At 55.5% G+C, this 19259-nt stretch overlaps 3 protein-coding genes across 4 annotated transcripts in view; 2 read left to right on the plus strand and 1 right to left on the minus strand.

The window, feature by feature from the left end:
• The window catches only part of timm50 (translocase of inner mitochondrial membrane 50 homolog (S. cerevisiae)), a 24272-nt gene continuing 5013 nt past the window's right edge, over positions 1-19259 (minus strand). Inside the window, exons 3-14 of the mRNA XM_037267266.1 lie at positions 17811-17929; positions 6133-6355; positions 4969-5134; positions 4690-4721; positions 3426-3447; positions 2182-2240; positions 2000-2119; positions 1564-1668; positions 1340-1438; positions 779-935; positions 603-709; positions 1-499 (exon numbers count right to left, since the gene is read on the minus strand). Of these exons, the coding sequence (XP_037123161.1) occupies positions 401-499; positions 603-709; positions 779-935; positions 1340-1438; positions 1564-1668; positions 2000-2119; positions 2182-2240; positions 3426-3447; positions 4690-4721; positions 4969-5134; positions 6133-6312 (1146 nt within the window). The 5' untranslated portion in view covers positions 6313-6355; positions 17811-17929 and the 3' untranslated portion in view covers positions 1-400. The remainder of the gene's footprint in view (positions 500-602; positions 710-778; positions 936-1339; positions 1439-1563; positions 1669-1999; positions 2120-2181; positions 2241-3425; positions 3448-4689; positions 4722-4968; positions 5135-6132; positions 6356-17810; positions 17930-19259) is intronic.
• Positions 6946-11963, plus strand: clip3 (CAP-GLY domain containing linker protein 3). Its single transcript, XM_037267265.1, has 14 exons — positions 6946-7090; positions 8882-9259; positions 9368-9507; positions 9605-9698; positions 9778-9939; positions 10010-10128; positions 10217-10453; positions 10536-10671; positions 10817-10960; positions 11037-11168; positions 11234-11357; positions 11423-11493; positions 11565-11637; positions 11698-11963. The coding sequence occupies exons 2-14, from the start codon at positions 8884-8886 to the stop codon at positions 11750-11752; spliced, it is 1863 nt and encodes a 620-aa protein (XP_037123160.1). The 5' UTR covers positions 6946-7090; positions 8882-8883; the 3' UTR covers positions 11753-11963.
• Positions 15846-19259, plus strand: part of si:ch211-137a8.4 (coiled-coil domain-containing protein 8 homolog) — a 7724-nt gene continuing 4310 nt past the window's right edge. For both annotated transcript variants that reach the window (XM_037267262.1, XM_037267264.1), the window contains exon 1: positions 15846-16000. The gene's annotated coding sequence lies outside the window, so the exon portion shown is untranslated. The remainder of the gene's footprint in view (positions 16001-19259) is intronic.

A 19259-nucleotide genomic window follows, 5' to 3' on the forward strand; every position in this document is an offset into this window, starting at 1 on the left:
GTTTGTGACTCACTGTCTTTTAAATGGATGTCATGTACGAAGTACAAATAAGTGACAGAAACTAAGCGGACGCACGAAGATGATGCGTCAAGTCGGTGTACAGGGAAAAGTTCATAAATAATAAGAATAAAAAAAAAATAGTGACGACAGACAGCAAGCGCCTCCCTCCGCCCCGGTGTCAGCCACCATCTTTGTGTAGATGGATAGTTTGTCTTTCTTGATGATTTGGCAGAGCTCTGAAGGAGGGGCCAAGTTGGGAGCCCCACCGATCCAATCCGATCCGATCGGACGCTTGGTTCCGTGGAAGGGGCGGGGCCGGCCAGCAAAAGCTGCGGTGGCTCCACAAAAAGCGTCTGATTGGAGGCCGCCGGTGTCCGCTCACGCGCTGGCGAGCGAGCGCTCACTGCTGCTTGGAACGCCAAAAGCGCGAAGCGATGGAGCCCAGAGACACGCCCGCTTTCTTCTGCTGCGACCATTCGCCGACACGCTGCTCCTCCTCCTGCACACGCACACGCATTGCTGGTCAAAATGTTGGGAAGGAGAAGAGGGAGGGTTCGTTCGGGTGGCTTCCTCCTCTCCGCTCCGCCGCCACTCAGCCCTACCTGCGCCAGCTGCGCCTGTCTGCGCTTGAAAGCGTCGATGGGGTCGTCCTCGGCGGCGTAGTTCTCCAGCACCGAGCGCACGTCCTCCACGCCGCTCAGAGCGATGGCTGCCGGACGGCGAGCAAAAGCGGTCAGATGCGAGCGAACCGCCGGCTCACGGCGGCATGCGCCCTTACTCTTGAGGAAGTTGGCCAGGTCGTAGAGCGTGCGGTCGTCCGAGTTGCCGTCCCATTTCTTGAGCGCCACCCCGTTGAAGGGCTGCAGGCTGAAGGCTTCGCGCTTGCAGTCCACCACGATCACCTTGCTGCCGTCGCGATTCAAGCACGACACGTCCTGAACATTGGCAGATATCCGCATCAGCGCCTTTTCAATCCAGGGTGGCCTGTGTGCAATCACGCCACTCCATGGAGATCGTCTCCATGAAGACTGCGCAGGTGGAGAGGCTTTGAACGGGCTCATCTGGTAGCCTAACCCGGGCTTGGAGCGGGAAGGCCAAAAGAATGCGGCTTGACGCCACCTTCGCTGCCAACCGTTTTTGGGAAGGAAAAACGCACTTGGCGGACGATTTACGGCGGCTCTCGTTGACCTCGCGACAATCGCTGAGCGCGGCGCTTTGAGCGGAAGCGGCCCAAGAAGAGCGCAGTTCATCGGCGCAGCAAACAATAGCAGGATGCGGCGCCGATCGCGTCGAAGACGGCCAGGCGCTCGCAAAATAGAAAAGGCCGTCGTGCACGCACCTTGACGTGATGTCCTTCCATGTAGCGCGTGGCGTCTCGAAAGAGGCGATACAGGACGAAACCCTGCGGGTCGATGCCGTCGATCAAAGGGTACGCCGTCTGCGCGCGCAAACACCAAAGCCATGGTTGGAGCACATCGGCCAGTCGATCGAGTTGAAATGAGAGCCATCAAAAAGCCAGCCAGCCAGCCAGCCAGCCAGCCAGCCAGCCAGCCAATGTCTCACCATGCCCGTCTCTGCGGTGAAGATGATGATCTCGTAGAGCGGCGCCAGCTGCTGGAACAGGTAGTCGATGCCTGGACGTTTCTTGAAGCGCCACCCGGTGGCCAGCTGGAAGCACACACCCCATGACTCCAAAGGAGTTGTATGTGTGTTTGTGCGTGTGTGTGTGTGCACGCCAGGAGAAAGGTGGAAAGGGCCACAGCTCCACGCATGTGTGCACCCCAAATGAGGCGCAATGACAAAAAACCCATTGGACCCCCACAAGAGTGAGGCTGGGTGCATTGGACTGGACCGAACTGAACGGGCTAGAAAAATGGAAGTCAACCAAAACAACGGTGACGGCGTCTAACCGGACGGGAGCGGGCCGGCGTCTACAGGGCGAGACCGGAACCAAAGCGGAAGGGAGCTAAAGAGAGCGCGCGCGCGCGCGCGGACGTACCGACCACTCCGGGTGCAGCAGCACGTCGGTGAGCTCCAGGACCAGCGTGTACGGGGGTTGGTAGTACGGCTCCTTCACCGGGTCCGGCAGCAATTTGGGGCTGGTGGGCTCGATGATCATCTGACGGCCAGACGGCATCAAAGTCTGAGGACCTCGGCCACGGAGGTCGGCGGACCACCCACCTGTCTGTAGTCCTGAAAGTACTTGACGGTTCTCTTGAGCTGCTGGACCACCAGAGGCTCTGAAAGAGACATCGGTTTTGGAATAATTGGGATTGGACATCACTGCAAATAACACGTCTGGCTGCCACGGTCGCACTCGCTCAAGCCGTGACCATCTGCGGCGCCCTCCGCACGGGACACACGAGCGCCCCTCAACGAAACGGGAGCCACGCGTACTGGAGCGGGTTTCTTAGCGCCTTGATATTTCTCAAAAAGGCTCCGTTTATTTATGACTTGTGCTTTTTTTATGGCGGTCAAGTTAAAGATTAAAAAAATTAAAAAAAGGTCACTGGTTATTGTGTAATCAAATGAAAAGTGAAAGAGGCAGCAGATGGAGAGAAAAACAAAGCAAAGACGGAAACGAGGGAGGGAGGGAGGGAGGGAGGGAGGGAGGGAGGGCTGGCTGGCGAGCGAGAGGGAAGAAGATGAATGAAGGATAACAAACAGAAGGAATGCAAGTGGGAGGGGCAGAGGTGAGAGAGCGGGGCGACGGGCGCTTAAGCCCCGCCCATGCGTATGGGCACGCGGGCTGAGGAAGGGGCTGGCTGGCTGGCTGGCTGGCTGGCTGGCTTCCCAGGCAGAGCAGAGCTAAGGAAGCAAAAAAGGCTCGGAAAGACGCAAAGGGGGCGAGCACGCCATCGCTGCGCCCGGGCGCCATCGCTGCGCCCGGGCGCCATCGCTGCGCCCGGGCGCCATCGCTGCGCCCGGGCGCCATCTGCCGCCAACTCGGCCCTCCTTTGCAGTGCGTGTCAAGAAATGGCCTGCGCGCACGCATGCAAATGTGTGCGCGTGCGTGCGTGCGTCATTTTATTATTATTTTTTCTTTTTTATTCAATGTTTCACCAGGTAAGCCAATTGAGAACACTTTCTCATTTACAATGGCGACCTGGAGGCAAGGTGTGTGTGAAGTGTCTTGCCCAAGGACAACGACATGTGACTGTGACAGAGCTGGGATGGAACCGCCAACCCTCCGGTGACTAAACGACCCACTCTACTGCCTGAGCCACAGCCGCCACATGTTTATGTTGCCCACATGACTAAGTGAAAACACACGGCAGGAATGTTCTGGAGGGAACAACAAGTTGAGTGCGCTGATGCAAACACATGCACACATGCACACATGCACACACACAAACAGAGGGCTTTTTTCACTCCGCGTCTGGCCAACTGGATTTGGGAGCGCGGCGGAAGATTTTCACACTCACCTCGGTCAAACTCATCGGGAATCTGCGAGACAGGGAAAGGACACCAGCGTTAGAAGAAAATCTGGACAGAACTCTTTTTCAAAATGTCTGACATAGAACGCGCGCACGCACGCATGCACATGGGCCTTTTTGGCAAATTGCCGCAGAAGCATGTCCAAATTGGCTTCCCTTGAGAATGCAAACCGGGGCAGGTTCTCAGCTTTGTTGTTGCTCTGTCAACAACTGCACGCAAAGTAGAAAGAAAAAAAAAAAAAAGAGGTGCGAGCCAGGCCATTTAGCCGTCGTCGGCACCTCCGCGACGCCCATCCCGCCGGCCCCCGTCTTTGGCACGTCGGAAGGGAGAATGAGCTCTCCTCACTTCATTAGCGGTCCGACGGAGCGAGCCCGACCCGCGCGCCAGCGAGTCCAATTTGGGCTCACGCGGGACGTGGACGGGCCGGCTGAGAAAGTGTCGACAAACGCAAACAACTTTGACTGGATGGTTAAAAGCGTCAAGCCGGCGTGAAGCTGGCGTGAAGCTGGCGTGAAGCCGGCGTGAAGCCGGCGCGAAGCCGGCACAAAGCCGGCGCGAAGCCGGCGCGAAGCCGGCGCGAAGCCGGCACGAAGCTGACGTGAAGCCGGCACGCTCCGTCCCGGGCTGGGCGGCATCGCTCCCAACCCGAGAAGGATTGCGGAAAAAGGGACAGCGGGAGAGAGCGCTTCCCGGCTCAGAGTGCGGATTGCGCTTCCAGTTTACTGCCGCAACCTTTGAAGCGGCAAATGGCACCGACACACAGGTGAGATAAGTGTGCGCCGTCCGCGCTCGCTCGCTCGCTCACGTGCCAGAAGTGTGCCGAGGATGGGAAAACAATTGGCGTGAAAAAGGCACATGATGGCAATGAAATCAGATTTTCTGAGAAAGTCCAACAAGTGCATCATCGTATTTTTCCTTCAGGAATCTTGATGAGACGAGACGCCCAAGACAAGATGCGGCGTTTTGACCAAGGCCCGCCCGGCCACCATTGAAAGGTTTCCCGCCGTGGCAGCTTGAAAGCCGAGCAGGAAGCTTCCAGGGGGGGGTGCGCCGTGGAGGGTGCGACAAGTGTGCCCTTTGAAGAGCAGTGGCGCAATCAGGATAGTCGGGCTCTTTGATGCCTCCCGGCCCGACAGACGCGCCAATAAAAGTCCAGTCACGGCAATAAAAGGCGTCGCCGTCGCCACGTGTCCGCTTTGTTTTTACTCGCTAACTTTTTGGTAAACTTCCCAAGTGGTGCGCAAAACCTACCCGTTTTCCTTGTTCGTCCACCGAATTGGACCCTGGAAAGGAAGAAAAGGGAAGGCGTAAATGCGTGAAGTGAAACCCAGTTGGGCCGCCAATCAATTTGGCTTTGTGACAGCCCAATGGTCGAGCGTCCTGGCGAGCGAGACGGCGGCGCCTATTTTCTGGCAGAACACGAGCCGCCCGAAACCAGATTCCCTTGCGACTTATCGACCCCGCTGGCGCTTTTCGTGCTTTCGACATAGGTGAGCGACGGAGCGGCACAAACGAGTCGAGGAGGCTCACCAAAAACGTAGACGACGGTGACGGCGCCGCCCAGGCCCATCAGTCCCGCCAACCTCAGGGCCATCTTCTTGGCATAGGCGGTGTTCTCCTTCTGCTTCTGCTTCTCTTCACCGGCCGCCCGCTCGCCGGCCGCGGCTTCGGCGCCCTCTGCGGTAGGAGGCTGGCCCTGCGTGGCGACACCACAAATCCATTCATGGGCGGAGCGTGTGGACATCTTGGATTGATCATGCACACCGGAAAAGGAATCGACCCGACTCGAATCGTCGTGTGCTTCCGATTGAAACTCGGCGTAAGATACAAAGTACAGCGACAATGATTAATCGACAATTGATCAATTATCAAATTCGTCAGTCGTTATTTGGATTAATTGAGACTTTGTTGGCTTTCAACTGTATTTTTCAATAAAGGTACGGCAACTTTTTCAACTTTAAAATGAACAAATGATCTTTTTCAAATAAATGCCCAAAAAAAGAGAGGGTTAACCAAACCGATTTTCTCGGACCTAGTTGAAGGTCACGTGCGCTGGCCGAATGGGCAACAAGTCCAGACAACCAACGCAGACCTCCTTGGAAGCAAAAGCTCCATTCGATCGATATGGTTTGCTTGATGGTGACGGCCCAACACCAAATGTCAAACGAGCGTGCGTGCGTGCGGTCGATGGCAGAAGAAGTTTGCCCTGTGCGGCTTGGGAAATGCTTTTTTTTTTATATCGTGTAAGTATTTCCTACAAAAAGCCATCTTCATTTGAACCCCAACATTCCGGATCTACTGGGTCAAGGAGAGGCAAATCAACAAGGGTCTGCTTTCATTTGCTGCATGTTTTTGGAACTTTAGCGTAGCATACCTGAAGGAGTGGCAAAGAGAGGAGGGGGCTGGCTGGCTGGCTCTCCTCTCCTCTCCTCTGCTCTGCTCCTGACCTTCACGCCCAACTCATGCGGGTGCTAAGGCAACATATGCAAGGACCTCCGCGCATCACATGACGTTGCAATGTCTGTCGTCATTCCGCGACAGTCATGAACCTTACCTTTGCGTCAAGTGACAGCACTAGCCTGCTAGCATGCTAACAGTCGCTAAGCCCGCTCCGTCGAGGGTTCGTTCATTCAAACGCGTGAAAGGGTGAAATAAGCTACCGACCGTTTGGAAGGCACAGCCAACGCGCCTCACCTGACTCTGCTGTCGGAGCCGCTCTTGGAGAATCGCCTGGGCCAGACTTGTCGCACCGCCATGCCCGGCCGGCTGTTTGTCCGTGGACAGTGTGCGTGCGACGTCCGCCGCGGCATTCCGAAAACTGAAGAGGCCACGGCTCGCTCGCACACACATGGGGAAGACACACGTAGCCGACATCTTGGATGGCAGTTACCGACGAGCGCCGCGAACGTCCTCCTTACTTCCGTCGCAAAGGAAAAGGACAAATACACACGATTGGCTGCGGTTGTGAGTGACGGGCGTCACAACCTCTCAGCGAGGGCAGAGCGCTCAAGGTAGGGGGGACAAATGGGCGTGTTTTGCTTTACTGGCCAATCAGAAGCAAGAACGAGCTTGCCCTTCCATGACGACACGATACGGCCATGTTGGTTGAGGGCAAATCCCCAAAGTTATTACAATGTTGCTTAACTTTGCATACTTATTCTTATTATTACTATAATACAGCAATACATTGATATTATGATCAAACACCAATTTCTGTGACGGGACTATTTATTCCTTACTGACGGTCTGATTGTGAATCCAAAATAAAACCAGACATGTTCCTCTCAAGCAGATGATTGGTTTCTTAAAGTGACACGAACAAAACCAACTGCTCGTTACATATGTACAGCCAATCGTTCTGACGTTACAAGTTTGTTTCTATACATTCTGGCAGCTCATTTGAATAAAGAGAAAAGCTACCTGAATGATTACATTTGAATATATATTTCAGAGAGAGCCAGAGAGCGAGAGAGCGAGCGAGCGAGAGAGAGGGAGAGAGCGCGAGAGAGAGAGCGCGCGCGAGAGCGCGAGCGCCCGAGAGTTCTAGCATCATCGCCATTCACAACCATCCTCCTCCTCAGCATCATCGTCATCGTTGTTTATCTGAGCGCGGTCGTACGTCACGTTTTGGCAGCAAGTGGCTTGTTTTCAGGTAAGATAAAGGGATAAATCGATAAATAGAAAGAAAATAAGCAACTTGATTTTTTTATACATATATATCTTTTTTCCTTAAATTCACTGATTGGCGTGCGCCTTCGGCATGCTCGTTTGCGCGGTCACGACGATGGAAGGGAACGCAAACGTGTTATCGAATGGCAAAAAATGCCGTCGCTTTCGCTGCACGCAGCGTCTTGTAAAAACAATATTTGTTCTGATCATATCATCGTCCTCCGTGCGTGCGCAACTGTTTACCTGCGCACGCTGGCCTTCATCGCGTCTCGTTTACAAATGTTTTGTTCGCCATCGAAATCATAAACTGATGAAGATGACAAGTTCGCACTCGGATTTGTGCGATCGATGCGCCTTTGTGTTATTTGCTGCGACGTTTTGTGTGGATGTAAAATGGAGGCTGGCTGGGGGGAGGGGGGGAGAGAAGGGGGAGGGAGCCACGGCCTCCTTGCTTGTGGACCACAGATAGCTACATTACACACAGGACGCGCATATGAATATCTAATAATAAAATAATAATATGCATGTGATCCACCTGCTTTGCTATCCATTTAGGATGCTAAATGCAAGATGGGTTGCTTGAGGCTTGGGCTACACGTGACCTGACGAGTGTTTCGAGATACATTCGGCCATTTACATTTTTAGACATTTGATATTTCTATTTATTGCTTTGACTTGCCTATGCAAACTTGCTAGGAACTGAACGCTAGCAGTGAAATCATTTCAACTCCTTTCACAATAAGCAGCAAATTGGTGAACAATTGTTTTCTCAAAAATGCCTTTAAGTTGTTTAAAGACACTCCTTGCTGAAGTTTACTGTTAAAGCAAACATAAATAACACATTGTGCATTTGAATCAACACAAAAGTGAAAGTCCACTTAGCTTAATAGTTAAAAAAAAAAAAGGAAAATATTCATGGAATGTTGACAGGAAGCATCGACACAGAAGCGGAAGGGCGAGACAGGAGTTAAAAAAAAAAGAAGCAAAATATTCATGGCATGTTGACAGGTAGCGTCGACACAGAAGCGGGAGGGCAAGAGTTTTCCAGAGTTGCTGACAAAAATACATCTCACGCCCTAAACGCAAATGCAAGTGGTGGAGAGTCCGCCCACTTGCCCAGTCACCAGCCGGCGAGCTGACCTTTGACCCTTTTTGCTTTCTGAGAGTGGAAGCATGCGAGAGCGCGAATGACAGCTCCATGTTTGCTTGTGCGTGAAGGGACTCACGCAATGGACGATTGCGTTGTTGGAGGGAGGGAGGGAGGGAGGAAAGGAGGGAGGGGCCGCTGGGCGGATTTCACAGTGGACTGGCTCCATTTGCTAAGTGCACTGCTGACTTCCAACGAGGAGCTGCAACAAAGCTTTCCAGCACCGTCGTAGGCGGTCCACAATTCTTCTGCTTTTGCCCGCCAATCTGCCAATTTTGGGGCCAATCGGATTAAAAAATGCACAGTGACCGTGAACATTCGAGTTGAAAAAGAAAACTGGAGTTTGAAATTTTTGCTCGTCCTTGCTGCTTAGCTGCGTTGTAAACCTTTGACCACTAGAGGGTGCTAACACGCTAGCCGTCTCGAAGTCACGATTTCCAACGCCAAGCGCCGCTTTGTTTTTCCTATGACTTGCTTTGAGTACGATTTTTGGAAGAGCTTAGTCAGCAAAAGCAAGACGCCCGCCGCCCGCCGCCGCCGTAAATAATGGCAATGGACAATGATGATTGACGCATAATGAAGCTGAGCCAAGATGATGAGCGGCGCTGACTTTTGTGTGGCTCGCAGCCATGACCAAAGAGGAGGACCTGGAGATGCAGGAGAAGGAGCGGCACGACCGCGACGACCAGGAGGACGACGACAGGGTCCAAAGGGAGGAGGAGCTGACAGAGGAGGAGGAGGAGGAAGACGAGGAAAGAGAAGAAGATGAAGACGAGGAGAGAGCAAAAGATGAAGACGAGCGGGCCGAGGAGCGCCAGGATGACGACGAGCGGGAGGAGGGAGGACGAGGTCGGCGGCCGGCGCCGCCGCTCCACGAGTCGCCGGCCGAAGAGGCTGACGAGAGCCAGCTGCAGTCTGTGTCTGCGCTCCAGAGTCCGGTCCGCGAGACCCCACGTCGGGCCGTGGTGCACCCCTCGGCGCAGGCGCCCCTCCCCAAAGACTACGGTAGGCCCAGCCCAGCACCTGTGTTGGTTCCGTTGCCTTAAGCTAAGCCTGAAGCGCGTGCGTGCGTGCGCAGCGCTAACCTCCACTTTGCCTTTGTGGGCCGTCCAGCCTTTACCTTCTTTGACCCCAACGACCCGGCCTGCCTGGAGATCCTCACGGACCCCCGGACCAGCATCCCGGAGCTGTTTGCCATCGTGCGTCAGTGGGTTCCCCAGGTGCAGCACAAGATCGACGTCATCGGCAACGAGGTGCGAGTCCGTCCGCAAAGTGGCCCGACTCTGGGCTCTTTTTCAAGCGTGCTCGTCCGGCCGTCCGTCCGTCGGTCGGTCGGTGTGCCTTTGTCAGATTCTGAAGCGCGGTTGCCACGTGAATGACCGCGACGGTTTGACCGACATGACGCTTCTCCACTACAGCTGCAAGGCGGGCGCGCACGGCGTGGGTGGGTGAGAGAGCACGTCTTGAGGCCGCTTGAGCTTGGGCGCCTGCTACTTGGCTGTTTTGCTTGCGCGTGCGCACAGGTGACCCGGCGGCGGCGCTGCGTCTGAGCGACCAGCTGATTTCTCTGGGCGCCGACGTGAGTTTGAGGAGTCGCTGGACCAACATGAACGCGCTGCACTACGCCGCCTACTTTGACGTTCCGGAACTGGTCCGAGTCCTGCTCAAGGCCGCTAATCCCAGAGGTAGAAGCGCTGCGACCGGCGCGACTCTTTCGGGTCAGCGGGCTAGCAAACTCCTTTGTGCGTGCGCCAGTTCTCAACTCCACGTGCAGCGACTTCCACTACGGGACGGCTCTGCACATCGCCGCCTCCAACCTGTGCCTGGGTGCGGTCAAGTGTCTTCTGGAGCACGGTGCCAATCCCGCCGTCCGGGTCAGAACCTGATTTTTTTGCTCTTGATGCAAAAGTCCAGATGAGGCCAAAGGTGGCAAGGAAAAAGGAGTTGTCTTGTTGTGCGCAGAATGAGAAGGGGCAGGTCCCCGCCGAGGTGGTGCCCGACCCCATGGACATGAGTCTGGACAAGGCCGAGGCGGCCACGGTGGCCAAAGAGCTGAAGCGGCTGCTTCTGGACGCCGTCCCGCTGAGCTGCCACCTGCCCAGAGCCACGCTGCCAAACTACGACAACATTCCCGGGAACCTGATGCTGTCCTCGCTGGGCATGAAGCTGGGCCAGCGGGTGGTGCTGGACGACACGAAGGTCAGTCAGACGCCGCCAGAGGGTTAGGGTCGCGACGGGCGGGCGGGCGGTTAGGCGTCCTCATAACGGCTTGCCCTTTCAGACGGGGACGCTCAGGTTCTGCGGTACCACAGAGTTCGCCAGCGGGCAGTGGGTCGGCGTGGAACTGGACGAGCCCGAGGGAAAGAACGACGGCAGCGTCGGCGGCGTTCGCTACTTCATCTGCCCGCCCAAGCTCGGTCAGAGCTTTCGCCGCCGTCGGTGACTGACTGTCGCTCGACTGACCGTCGCTCGACTGTCCGTCGCTCGACTGTCCGTCGCTCGACTGTCCGTCGCTCGACTGACCGTCGCTCGACTGGCCTTCTTTTCTTCTCCCTTGTACAGGGATCTTTGCGCCGGCGTCAAAGATCTCCAAGCCTGCGGAGAAGAACATCTCGTCCGTCACCTCCACCCCTCGGACCCCCCGCCGGGACCTGGCCTCGCGCCTCGCCGGGAAGACCAAGAAAGACAAAGACAAGAAGGAGAAAGGCGAGCGCAATAAATCCGCTCTGGAGTCGAGCGGGACCAATAAACCCAGGCGTGCTTTTGCGCTGTGCCTCGGCAGCCCGCAAGAAGAAGACGTCGGCCGTCGGTCCCGAAGCGGAAGGACTCGACGCCCAGGTGGGAGATCAAGTCCTGGTGGCCGGCCAGAAGAACGGCATCGTGCGCTTCTTCGGGAAAACCGACTTTGCGCCAGGTCAGAAAAGGGGACTTTGGGGGATTTGCTCAATTTGCACATTTCACTCCATTTTCACTGGGCAGGTCTGTGGTTCGGTGTGGAGCTGGACCAGCCCACGGGCAAACACGACGGCTCCGTATTCGGGGTGCGCTACTTCAGCTGCCTGCCCAAGTACGGCGTGTTTGCGCCGCCCTCCCGGGTCCAGAGGTGAGCTGGCAACACCCGCCTGCTGTCAAGTCAGGTGCGCTGGGGCTGACTTTGTTGTTCTTCAGGATGGGAGGACCTAAAGAAGGCTCACAGACTGAGGAGATGTCCACGGTGAAGAAGGTCCACCAAGTCACCAGTGAGTATCCCGACCCGAGAACCCACTTGTCTGGCGTGAGCGCCGCTGACATTTTGGGCCTTTTGCCACAGTGGCTCAGCCCAAGCGCAACTTCAGCGCCGTTCGCTCTCCTAAAGATCTGACCTCCGAGAGCTCCATATCCAGGTAAGTGGGAGCGCAAAGCCGAGGCACGGTCGTTTCTTTCAACGTCTTTGTCCGCTTCAGGTTGCTCTTCTGCTGTTGGTTCCCGTGGATGCTGCGAGCCGAGATGCAATCCTAAAGGCGCGCATCCGCGCGTCCCTCCGTCCGTCCGTCCGTCCTCCTACTACCTACAGCTGTGGTGGTCCGAGCCGCCCAAACTCCTGTCCCGCGCTGTCAGCTCACGTGTCTTCTCCAGTCTTTCCTTACACTCTTCTTGAGTGCCTTGTCCATCGGATGTTCTGCGTTCCTGCTGAAGAAAGCCTCGCTGCCGCCGGCTCGCACTCGGCTAACGACTTTAGCTCGTAGCTCAGTTTTTGTTTTGTTTTTTGGTCGAGTGCCACGTGAGCTGCAAAAGCGGCCGCTGGCCCGCCGGCTGGTCCGCTGGCTGTCCGGCCCGCTGGCCGGCCCGCTGTCCGGCCCGCTGGCTTCTGTGCTTTGCGTTCATCTCTTGTAGCTCTTGTTGTTTTGCTTTGGTTCTGTTGTGTTTTTTTCAAGCCATCTCACCGAGCCACGCCGTCCATCCATGGTTTGAACGGAGAAATTGTTTGCAATGTGACAAATCAAGCAAATTGTGTTTTTTGTCTGTTGGATGGCGAGAACAAGAAGGTTGTTGGCAGCTCCGTTCTCTGCATCCATCAGATTGTTGATGGCGGAGGCAGCACACATTTGTCGACTGTTGATGAGCACCAAAAGTGCAAAGGGACAAGCCCAAACATTTGTGCACTTTGCAAAGTCTTTCTGCCTTTCTTTGGAACATTTTCAACTTTGAGCATTGCCAACATGGCAAACAATCAGCATGTTTCTGAAGGCCCCTTCTTGTTTGCTTTGTGGCGTGGCGCAGCTGGTCAGAAGAATTTGCCGCCACTCTGGGGCAATGCCACACGTTGGCCGGCCGGCCGGCCACACGCTCGGGCTTCCTTTGCTGTCAGCTCCATATTGTTGCACATTCACGTACGGTTGAGAGGACAATTTTGCCTCAACAAAGCAGTCAGTTTGACGACGACAAAAGCGCTCCCGTGAATAATTGTCAGCGAGTATGGCTGAGCCGAAATGCCGCGCGCGGGTCTGGTCCAACTAAGCTCAAAACAACATCACCGTGATGTCACCAAGTGTACTTTTGTGCGTACTTTTGCATGCTGTGTACTGTTGCGTAGATGTTCTTTCTCATCTTGTCATTAGCATGGAAATGCATCCCATAATAGGAACAAGTGTCATTTGGTCAGTAGGATACAAAATAAACCACTGGATGTTGGGTTTCTTTTTTGATTACCTGTCCATTCTTTTGGCTTGTTTTGGGGGGCAGAGGGGGCTGATGATGCACTCGGAGTGGCGCGCTGGAGCTCCACTCCAGTGAAGGAAGCTGTGCCGACCGAGACCAGACGAGACGAACGTTGCCTCCCGGATGACTTTGCTTTCCCATTGGTGGACGTACGGCAGGAACTCGTTCATTCCAACTTTGAAGGAAGGCACGCAGGCTCGCCGCGTCACGTGCTGCAAAGCTTTCCCGCTAAACAAACAACATGATTGGCTCTTGACGCTCACGTGATCCAGCGCTACCGCCGGCCCCTTCTTCGTCTAATTTGTGTTTAACATATTGTTACTTGGTATTTTCTTTTTACCGTAATATTAATAACTGTAACGTAGTTCAAGTATAAATAGACTCGGCCGACCTGGAATTCGTCCTTTCCCAGAATTGTGCTGCTCCTCCTCCTTCGGAAATACCAAATTTGTCAAAATGATCAAAAATGACTCAAAACATGCTTGGTGTGAGCTAACCAGATTTTTTGGGTCATTTTTCCGGAGCTAATCAGATCTTCTTCCGGCCACCAATGAGCGCCTCCTGCTGGGCCGGAGCCACGGTGGGGGAAGCCTGCACCTGAGCCACGTCATCGGGGCCCCGCCCATCTCACCCCGGGACAGGCTTCACTTGCTTCTTCCGCAAGTGGTGGTTTTGCTCTTTAGCTGCTGAGGTTGGGACCACATTCACGGGAACATTTGGGGACTCTAGCAAAGAATATGTGGCAAGCAGGCCATCCAGTTAGGGGCGGGCCGCTGCGTTCGCTGCGTGATTGCGTGTTGAGCGCGGGAAGCGTGCGTTTCGTGCCGCGCTCACGTGTCTGCGGGCAGGCGGTGCGGCGGGTGGGCGGGCGGGCGGCCTCGTCATCGCTGATACCGTTAATACATTAAGTGGAGATTAAGTCGGCCCAGCCTTCCTTTCGCCTGTCCCGCTGCCTTCCTTGTCGCCATCCCGTCCGTCTCGCCGTCCTTCTTTCCCGCTTTCTCAAAGCCGGTCCCGATTGATGAGCTATCGGAGGAGGGGGAGGAGTTAATCCCGACTCAAGGAAGGCCTCCGCTAATAGCCCGGCGGCCTCGGCCAATCACGGCGCGGCTCGACCGGCCGCGGGTGTCGCACGGCCCAAAATAGAAGGCACGGCAATTAACCGGCGATGAGAGGATGAAGGGGCGGAGCCTACCCCGGTTCATCCGGTGCAGAGCCGTCAATCACAGGGTCACATATGGTCGGGGGCGGAAGTTGTCGAGTCACGTCACGCTCAAGTGGGACTACCCCCCCCTTCCTCCTGGTCGGCTTTTGCCTTGCCTTGCCTTGCCTTGCCTTGCCTTGCCTTGCCTTGCCTTGCCTTGCCTTGCCTAGCCTAGCCTAGCCTAGCCTAGCCTAGCCTAGCCTTGCCTTGCCTTGCCTAGCCTTGCCTAGCCTAGCCTAGCCTTGCCTTGCCTTGCCTTGCCTTGCCTTGCCACCTTCCTTCTCATTGTCTACTTGCAAATGTGGCTGATTTGCATTGGCTGGCTAACAGCATTGCAATCAAGTCTGGATGCAAACATCTCTTCATCCTGAAAGTGCAAGCGGGCACGCGTGGGTCCATTGCCACAACCCGTTTGTCCATCGTCGACCGGTCAGTTGGATGAGCGGTCGCCGTCTGAGCGGTCGCCGTCTGAGCGGTCGCCGTCTGAGCGGTCGCCATCTGAGCCTCGCTCGCCCCGGGTCAATTGGCCTTGCTTTGAGTCTCCTTTTCCCGCAGCACAATCCTCCGCTTTGGCCTACTAAGAGAGCAAGCCCTCTTTAATTAGCTGACATTATTGTGTGCGCGTGTCCGCATCTGCTCGTGGCTGCCGTGCGTCGACGTCACTCAACCTTTTCCAGTTGACTCGCTCCGTTCCATCTTTGTCTTCTGCCTGCCTGCCTGGCTGGTTGCCCTCGGTTTCGGGCTCACACTCATCCGTCACTACTTTCAATTTGCTGACATCCCGATGACGTCGGACTCGTACAGTTAACTAGATTCAAAGTCCCGATTCCAAAATGGGAAAGCAAAAGTCTTTGGCGCCACCCTGGACGTAGGCCTGCCTGCCTGCCTGCCTGCCTGCCTGCCTGCCTGCCTGCCTGCCTGCCTGCCTGCCTGCCTGCCTGCCTGCCTGCCTGCCTGCCTGCCTGCCTGCCTTCCTTCCGACCTTGTTGCTACGGCAACCTGTCCAATTTGAACATGGCCGAATCCCAATGGGGACACTCGCACAAAACGACGTGGACAGTCAGCCTTCAAAATGGTACGTGAGGAGGAACGGTAGGCGCAGGCACAGCCGGCGTCCCGTAACCAGCTTCACGACCGGCTCGTGAAAAGCAACACCGGCCCCCATTCGTCGGCCGCAATGTGGACAATGTGGGAGATTCTTCAGTTCCCCTTTGAAAGGGTCAGAACCTCCCTCCCTCCCTCCCCCCTGCCCTGCCCTGCCCTCCATTTTCTTAGTCAGCCTGATGCTTTGCTCCCATTGTTCAATTGTGCACACGCGCAAACAATGGCGTCAATGGAGAAGCCATAGTGGGATGGGGTGGGGGGGGTGGGGATGGCGGGCTGCGCTACAAAGGCGCGACGCTATTCTCCAGACAATTTTTTCTTCTTGTTTATTTTTAGCGCGCTTGTGGTAGATTACAAATGCCCCTTCAATCCATAACGTTCAAATGGTTGAGGGGCGGGGCCTCTGGTGCTCTTTGTCGTTGCTAAGGGCAACCAGAGGAGTGAACCCGTGCGTGCGTGTGCACGGGTAGGACTTGCCTATGTCCTGCTGTGCGGGCCCCTAACACGAGGGGAGGGGGGCGCAGACGTACAACAGGGGAGGGGGGAAGGGAAGAACGGGAGCGAGCGAGCGACACAGAGAGAGAGAGAGAGAGAGAGAGAGAGAGAGAGAGAGAGAGAGAGAGAGAGGACGACGTCTGGGCGGATTTGGCGCCGGTGGCGTCTTTGGCAGTCCAACACACAACAAGCTGCTTATTAGCGAGCGAGCGAGCTCCCAAACGGATTTATGCGCACGGAAGCAGGTGAGTTTGCCGCTTTTATTTTCATTCCGTCATCTTTCTCACACCTTCCCATACTCCCCCCCCCCCACACACACTCGAGCAGGTGAGGCTACAGGTCCTCCCTCTCCTCCGGGGCGACAAAGCAGATAAACACATGCCTTATGATGCTAAGCGCACATTTGGGGATGGGGGGGGTTCAGCGGTGGCGTTGGTACGGGTTGTATGACTACAATTTGATTTTTCTAATGGTCCTCATCTTCCAGCGTACGTGTGCGTCTGTCATACATGCGTGTGTTGTGTGCGTGCACGAGGAGACACAAATCCCTCATGCGCACACGCATGCACTTGTTTACGTGCCTCGACCATAAAATGCAACAAATAAAAGCCGGAATGACAGCGTGCGCGCGCACAGACAGACAGACAGAAGGGAGCGCAGTGGGGGGATGGGGGGGACATCTCAGCCGTTTTCTCTGGCCAAAAGATGCAAATTTGAAATGGAAATTTGAATGTGATTCTGGCCTTGAGTATGCGCACATGCGTGCGCGCGTACGAGACAAGGAGGCTGCTTGTTGGGAATTTGGCGCTTCACTTGTTTTGTTCAATGAGAAATTCACCCTCCCATCCCCCAAAGCCACTTCCCGCCCATTTAGCGGGCACTTGTCCACCCGGCCCGGCCGTCATCGCTTTTTTTTTGGGGTTGTGTGTGTGTGTGTGTGGGGGGGGGGGGGGGGGGGGGGGGGGGGGTCGCGATTAATATTATTGTTTGCGTCATCTGATTTGGACTTTGATGACGCCCAAATGGCTTGAGTAGCCGGAGCGATACTCAAGTGTGACGACGGTGGCATATTTGCGGCTGGCCAATTTGGGGTGCCGGCATAAGAAAGCAAGCAATTTGGAGCAGAGCGATCAAACGGCCTCCCGAATTTGTCGCACATCCCAAATGACGCCTGCCTTTGAGCGCGATGATTGACTGCATGGCGGAAATTGGCGAAAGCCACTTGGACGTATGCAGGAAGCGCAACGCAAGTTGAGTCCAAAGCGTTTCTTTTCGGTGCACCTCATGTGTTGTCCTCCCTCCGCAAGGAAGCCGGCCGGTGCACGGCGCGGGAAGCGTGCGCTCCGATGGCGGCGTTTTGCTCGTATCTCGAGACCAGAAAGCGCCTCGTGAGTCAAGGTGCCCGCCAAGGCGTTTTTTGTGTGTTGAAGAGAGTCGAGGACTTTCAGTTAGGGGGCAAACATTTTTTTAAATTCGTGTTCCTTGGCCACCTTGCGTCGATGAGAATGTTTGGCTGAAATGAAGGCAGCGCCTCGTGCCACGCAAAGGCATCCCCCGGTCATGTTAGAAGTTTGCTGCGGCCCCAAAATGGAGGAGAGGACGCAGTGTGTGTGTGAGGGGTGAGGGAAGGGGGGCTTATTAGAAATGCAAATTTGGGGGGGGGGGTTCTCTTCAGTGGGACTGGAGCACCTGCTGTCTCCAGCATGCCCCTCCCCCTTTTTCCCCACTCCCCCCCAAAGTGTCACATGAGGAGGAAGCAAGGAAGGAGGAAAGAAAGGAGGTTGTTGTAAACATGTCAGCCGCAAAAAAATATCCAAACAGCTTTTTGGAGCTAGCAAACAGCCTCTGCTAGCTTTGTGCTAACATAGGGGGGAGGAAACTCCAATGGCACGTGCACAGGCTAACTTTTGGCATGGATGCAGCCGGCGGCGGCGGTGTTACTCCAAACACACAAATGGTGCTGCAGCGCTTGCAGACAGACAAGATATATAGTGAGCAAAAGATGTGACAAAATGCTTTCCTCATTGAATTTCATTCTGTGTTTGGTGGAGGTACGCGTGCTAAAGGCGCCGATGTATTGGCAGCAAAAGCTGGCTGGCCTACCTCGCCTCCAAAAGATGCTCTGGCATTCACGCGGGTCTGCCGACGTTCACCTCGCAGGTGGCTCGCTCGCCCTGTGCAAAAAAAAACAAACAAAGTGAAACCGGTTGCGTGCGACAATCTCCTCAAGTTCAAGAGCATTTTGCATCGGCGGCCGCACGACTTTGCATTCGGCTGGGGGCACAAACGCTGCGACCGACCGACGCCTCCGTCGGGCGGATAAGGCTCATTTGATTTGATGGACAAACGGCCAATCCGTACGAGGGCACGTTAACGACAAACAAAGGAGCAAGTTGCGCGCTCCGACAAGGAGGAGATGCTTGTTTTTGTTTTTGGGGGCAGCCTTTTGCCCCTTTTCCCCGGGCTTGGCATGCATGCGCACGCCGGGCCGGGCCTGCCCCAACCAAAAAAGGGGGTCACGCGCACGGAGAAAGGCAGAGAAAGAACGCTCTGTGTCCATCAAGGGAGCCCGGAGACCATGAAGGGGCCTCTGTTCGGCCAAACGCGCACCCGAGTCGCTTTGCGATTCCTAATTAGTCATCCATCGCCCGCCCGCCGTCACTTTGTAACGTGCACGCTGGCCAAGCTTCCCTTTTTCGGTTGCCGTTCTTAGGGTGGCAGGTGGCAGTATCCGCACGCCGTGGTGTGTTGCCTTCAGGTGCATGCGTGCGGGCGGGCGGGCGCGTCTTGTTGTTGGATTTGCAACTTGAATGGCAAGTGCGAGTGCGGACCTACTCAGCTCATGGGCATCTTGGAGGCTTAAGCCGCTTTAGGCTGCAAGGCGCTCCAGGAGAAAGGTCAGAGGTCAAGGTGGCGGCCGCTCAAGGCGCACCTCGGGAGAAACTACAGGATGTTTGTCAGAGAGGGGCTGGAACAAGGCTCTCCACGTCAGTCATTCTTGGAGGTTTCGAGCACGCAACTTATTGAAGGGTGACATTTGTTTGAAGGCTTGCAATTTGCCGTGTGACATCAAACTGGCTCGACTGCAGCGGCGCACCCCGAGGCAAAAAAGCAGCAGCAGCGGAGCTTGCTGCGTTTCCAAAATCAAAGGTGATTCTGAGCCAGGATGCCAAGCGTGGACCCAAAGTGCAACCTTGTCCGAGCCAGCGAGCCAGCGAGCCAAACGGCCATCGCTCACACTCAGCAATCGCTGAATTATTCTCTGGGCTAACGTTAGCCGGGGCGAACGGCGGCGTGGCCAGAGAGGAAGTCAATCCCCTTTCCGTTGGCGGATTAGTTTGGCGCGTAATCCGCTCGACGGCGACGGGACGACACGTTACGCCTGGCCGCACGTTCATGTCAACAATTAGCGCTAAAAAACACGGGTTACCATCATCTGCCACTTGAACAACGCTTAGCTGCTGCGGCGGCGGCGGCGGCTGCGCAAATCCCAAACAGATTGAC

Source organism: Syngnathus acus, chromosome 13, assembly GCF_901709675.1.
Source record: "Syngnathus acus chromosome 13, fSynAcu1.2, whole genome shotgun sequence".
In the NCBI taxonomy this organism is placed as follows: domain Eukaryota; kingdom Metazoa; phylum Chordata; class Actinopteri; order Syngnathiformes; family Syngnathidae; genus Syngnathus; species Syngnathus acus.